General features: G+C 37.0%; 1 protein-coding gene across 1 annotated transcript; it reads left to right on the top strand.

The window, feature by feature from the left end:
• Positions 1–4,201: 4,201 nt before the first annotated feature.
• On the top strand, positions 4,202–5,211 carry LOC118749625 (putative nuclease HARBI1; the record flags this gene model as incomplete). The annotated part of the gene is given in 4 exon segments (XM_036484427.1): positions 4,202–4,218; positions 4,282–4,720; positions 4,780–4,924; positions 4,988–5,211. Coding segments are annotated over 3 exon segments (609 nt in total), but the record flags the coding sequence as incomplete, so codon positions are not given.
• Positions 5,212–5,769: the final 558 nt, after the last annotated feature.

Here is a 5,769-nt window from a genome sequence, read left to right as displayed (position 1 = left end):
TTCACATGTACATATATATAATGAAAATTCGTCCTTGTATGAATAGATATGTATATGTACATACAAACATTTGTGTGTGCGTGTGTATGTTTGTGTGTAAGTGTGTATGTGTGTGTGTGTGCAGTAATTTAGTGACTATCTACATACTTAACGTTAATATAGGGGATTATCTTAATCAACACATCACACATTTCAAATGAGCAATGGTAAAACTATTCGAGTAAAATACCACGTTGATAGGACAATGTTCGATGGAAAATGTGTCAATACCTTAGTAGGAAATGCAGCTAGAAGTAGATGTTCTATATGTTTAAAAACCTCACATCAGTTCGGAAACGTGAACGACGAGTTTATTCCCAACGTCGAGTCTTTATTATTTGGATTGGGGCTGGTACATGCCGAAATAAAAGCGTTCGAGCATTTGCTGCATTTATCATACCGATTACTTATCAAAACATGGGATGTACGTGCCAACTTGCATGGTGAGGTTGTTTAATCATTGGATTTACAAGAACAGACGTAATTGTGTTTCTGTATTTACTTTTTCAGACACCTTCATAGCACGAAAGAAGGCAATAAAAAATGTTCTATATGATAGATTAGGAGTTAAGGTTGATTTATGCTTGCAAGGACATGGTACTACAAACACTGGAAATTTGGCGAGAAGGTGTTTTAGTGAGGCTTCATTGTTTGCTGAATATTTAGAGTTAGATTACACGTTAGTTAAGAACATCGCACACATTTTAATTTGCTTCAAGTCAAGGAAACGTTTAGATTTAGATGCATTGGAACATGTATCCATTTAGTAGAATGAATCCATCCACACATAAATTACTAAGACATGGATGTGAGGTCTGTAGGAAATTCCCAATGCCTATAGCATTTTACTCCGAAGATTCAAGTGAGGCATGGCACAAATTAAATAGAAGAAACATGAAAGAGAGAGCTCGCCAGGACAGCAGACAGCATAGAATTTTAGATATATTTAATCGAGCTGTTTACTTGTCGGATCCTAAAATATCCTAGAAAATCGTTTGAAATTCAGTAAACAAACTATAAATATTCCAGAAGAAATTCAAGGTATTTTCATGAGGTAATATATTTAAATCTTATGAAATTTATGCAGAATTCATGTTATTATAGTTTATGAATTGATTTATGTTTTACAGAGCTACTACAAACCATGATGCTGATGGTGTTGAAAACTGAAGCATAGAAATATATAGTTGAATACGATAATCCCCTATATTAACGTTATGTATGCAGATAGCCACTAAATTACTACGCACACACACACATACACACAAACATACACACGCACACACAAACACATGTACATATACATATCTATACATACAAGGACAAATTTGCATTATATATACATACTTGTGATATTTTGTATCATTGAGCAATGAGTAGCCGAAGTGTAAAGACGTGTTTTTAGTTCGCTCTTGCTTTTTCTTTGTGAATTTTTCTTTGTATCCTCAATTTATATCACAAATTGAAGACTCGTGTGGAAAGTGTGATAAATCATTTGCTAGAAATGACTCCTCAATAGTGGCGTGTAGTGGGTTTTGCAGAAAACGATTCCACCGCGCTTGTTGCCAAGGCCCTGTATCTGAATATGATGTTAATCTTTTTAAGAAGAATCGGCATATTAGTTACAGGTGCTCGGATTGTGTGAATGTGCCGGAAAAAATTATAAAAGCATATGACTCTGTTCTGGCTACACAAAAGCTTGGTTTTGAGTCGGTCATTTGTGCTCTAGACAACAAACACAAAGACTTATCGGCGAAATTTGATGATTTTAAGAATCTAATTAATTCTATTTGCCTGTGTATTAATGCTGCCAACAACAAAAATGCAAAGTGTTTGGCGATGCTAGTTGCTGATGTTAGTGCTCTGAAAAGTGCAGCTGTTCCGACCAATGCTACTGTTGCTCATAGCAACTGTAATCTCTATTTCTCTATTCCGAACATTTCTACTGAAGCTGATGCTGCTGCTCTCGCCCTCGCCAATGCTGGCAAGTGCTGATTGTTTTGGTGATAATTCGCAAGCACAGGGGAATAATAACAGTTCAACTGCACCGAAGTCGATGAACAAAAAGCTACTCGCTAAAGTGAATTTAACATCATGTTCGGCGGGTGCCTCGCACTCTTCATTAGATAGCACTGCTGGTAATTCGTCTTCCCCTGGTTTGCCTATTTCCCAATTGGCTGTTGAAACTGTTGTGTCTGAAACTAATGTTGGCCCGGCTGTTGATGAGCTTGTACCTGTGGATGCTGTAGATACTGCCGCTGCTGCCGATAAGTCTGGCTGGAAAACAGTGCAGAGTAAACGTGATAGACAGCGTCATAAAATTGTGGTAGGACGTAATAATAACAACGATCTTCGAGTAGTAGCGCGTCATAAGTGGCTCCATTTATCTTCGTTTAAGCCATCGGTTACTGAAGATGATATTGCAAACTATGTTGCGAATCAGGTCAGCATTGATAAGCAACACATTGCCTGCTACAAGCTGATAAAAAAAAGATGCCAACGAGAGCTTACTCAAATATGTCAACTTCAAATGAGGTGTTCCGGAGTATGTATATTCCAATATCCTAAAGCCGGAAATCTGGCCAACCAACGTAAATGTTCGACTGTTCCGTTTTTTTCAAAAGCAAGTAAGGCAGCTCCCCTCAATGTAGCTGCTCCACCCGGGCCAAAAAAGCGAATACGAATTTATTTTGAAAATGCCTCAGGACTCCGAACCAAGGCCGATATTGTTCGAATGTTAAGTGCGCACTTGGAGTACGACATCATTGTTATCGTTGAGACTTGGCTCAATGCAAATTTTTTCGATGCAGAGTTTTTTGACCCGATCATGTATGATGTTTTCCGGAAGGACAGGCATCCCATCAAAACAGGATGTAGCAGAGGAGGCGGCGTGTTGATTGCGGCTCGTAACAACCTCCAAGCCTCGTTCTCTCCTCTTCTGAACGAGGACACGATTCTAGATCAACTCTGTGTTCGTGTTGGAGGTTCCCTGGGTTTGCTGTATATCTTCGCTTCTTATATACCTCCGCTTAGCTGTGATAGCTTATATAAGTCGCATGTTGACAATGTGTTAGCTCTCCATCGAAATTTTGGTGATAGTCAACTTTGCGTGCTTGGTGATTTTAACCTAAGTAACTTATGCTGGTCGTATTTAGATAATAATCTATTATTGACTCATAGAAATGTACACAGTCCTATGGAATCTTATGTTATTGATAACTTCTTGAGTATTGGCCTTACACAAATAAATGGCCTTGGAAACAATATAAATCGTCTTCTAGATTTACTCTTTGTAACCTACAATATAAACTTTTAATATCGCAGCCTTCGTCTTCGATATCTCCTCCTAACTTATATCACTTACCGCTGGAATTTGATTTCGAATTTTTTTAATATTTTGATGACCCCCTAAAACAAAAAAATATTTCATACAATTATAATCGCTGTGACTTTGCTGCGTTGGATATAGAGTTAAGTGACATAAATTGGGATGTCTTGTTTCAGGATACCAGAGTCGAAGGTTGTTTTAACTTATTCAAAACCTATTTATCTGACTGTTGCTCAAAGCATGTGCCAGTTTCCAAACCAAAAATCTACAAACCTCCTTGGTTCTCGAAGGATTTAAAGCGCCTAAAAAATTTGAGAAATAAGTTTTTCAGAAAATTTAAGTTAACAAAAAAGCAATGCTATTTCAGTAAATATCATTTCTATAAAAATGAGTTCTGTAAACTAAATAAGACCCGTTACAAGAACTACATTCGCGACTTCGAATCTGGGCCCTTACTCTGTAGTTCGAGTCGAAAGGTTGTTCTATTCGAAAGCCAAATTCGAATCGAAGCCCCATTCGTACTCCATAGTTCGTTCGAATCAACTTTCGAAGATATTCGAAAAAAGAGAGCAACACTGTTCGCCAAATGTCAAACGCAATGCAAAATAAAGAAAGAAACTAAAATCAAAACAAGATGAAATTGCTAACATTTCGATTGCGAAGTTTGTGCACTTAAGAACTCAGTAATTGTTGTGTTAAATATATTTAATATTAGTGAAAGTCCTTGATAAAAAAAATTACCAAATGGATTCAGTGACGATATGGTTGGAAGCAGATGAAGGCCAAGTGGCGGAACGAGTGCAATTGAGAGCGCTTAGGGATAAGGCCATATTCACTCTCAATGATAAATGGTAAAAGGATTGCTTTATTTGTGACTATTTATATTTTATGTATTTATAATTATCCCTTTACAGTTTTACGCAAAATTTCCGCCTAAACAAGCAAGCGTTTCGGTACGTGCTAAATGCCATTACGCCGGAGTTAAGTACTCCTCGAAAATCCACAGCAATTCCGCCCATTATTAAGCTGGCCGCCGCACTGAAATTATTGGGGCAAGGAGGTTATCAACACCAAATTGGCCAAGACCAACACGTAAGCCTTTCTCAGCAGTCAATGTCACGCTGCCTTATTGAAGTGTGCAAAGCCATTGAGAAAACGCTTTGCCAACAACACATTAATTTTGCAAGTACGGACGCAGAGGAAACAGAGGCGAAATTATACTTCTATGAAAAGTGTGGCATTCCGGGCGTGTTGTTTGCAATAGATGGCACACATATACAAATGATAAGACCAACAAGGAATGAGCATTTGTACTACAATAGAAAACTGAAGCACAGTATGAATGCAATGGTTGTAAGTATTGCATTATCATGAAGGTTTTCAACAACAATTTTTCAAATTAAAATTCTTAGATGTGTGACCACAAGATGAGAATTAGAGCTGTTGACGCGCGATACGGTGGTGCATGCCATGATTCCCATGTATGGAACCTGTCCAGTGAGAGAAGGGCTTTAAAAGCTCGTTTTGATAATGGCGAGAGAGGGATATGGAGTCTTGGTTAGCATCAATTAATACTTTAATATCGATAATGTATTAATAATTGCATTCAAATTATTTAAGGCGACTCAGGATATCCATTGGAACCATGGATGTTAACTCCCTATCGTAATGCCGCCGAAAATTCAGCGGAAGGCCGGTTTAATCACTGCCATGCCAAAGGACGGTCAATCATCGAACGAGTATTTGGAATATTGAAAGGAAGGTTTCGATGTCTTTTGGCAGCACGCGAGCTGCATTATACTCCGCAAAAGGTTTCAGCTATAATGAACGTTTGCTGCGCTTTGCACAACATTTGTCTGCAATTTAAAGCTGAGCTGCAACCTTCAGAAGTTTTTCCCACAGAAGATGTACATTTATTAGAAACTGTGAATATGGTGGAAGCGGACAGTAGTACAGCAAATATTTCTAGGAACTTAAGAGATGAAATAAGAAACAGTTTAATTGCATAGGTGTAGCAAAATATTTTATTAATTCAAGTGTGTGTATACATAGTAGCTCAAAATCAAATCATAAAGTGATATTTTAACAATATTCGCAATGTTTTTAATTCTGAAACTTTTTTGTAAATATTTTAAAATAGTATAGCTGATTATCTAAAAAAAATCGTATAAATCTAAGTTGTAAACTTGTGCCAAAATTAGGAAATATCAACAAATTTTCATACAAATTGCCAACTTTTTTACTAGAATTTCTTGACAAAAATTTGGCCTGTTAAACTTAAATATAATGTGGAAGTTCTAAGTCCATAAAAAATTCCGTTGATTTTTGATAACTTTCTTTGCTGACGGTCTTGGACATTTTTTTCCATACAAAGTATATTTTTTTATATGGAAGAAAATGCA

Source organism: Rhagoletis pomonella, unplaced genomic scaffold (genome assembly GCF_013731165.1).
Source record: "Rhagoletis pomonella isolate Grant_MI unplaced genomic scaffold, Rhpom_1.0 Rhpom_scaffold_00024, whole genome shotgun sequence".
In the NCBI taxonomy this organism is placed as follows: domain Eukaryota; kingdom Metazoa; phylum Arthropoda; class Insecta; order Diptera; family Tephritidae; genus Rhagoletis; species Rhagoletis pomonella.
This window is presented reverse-complemented; position numbering and strand designations above follow the sequence as displayed.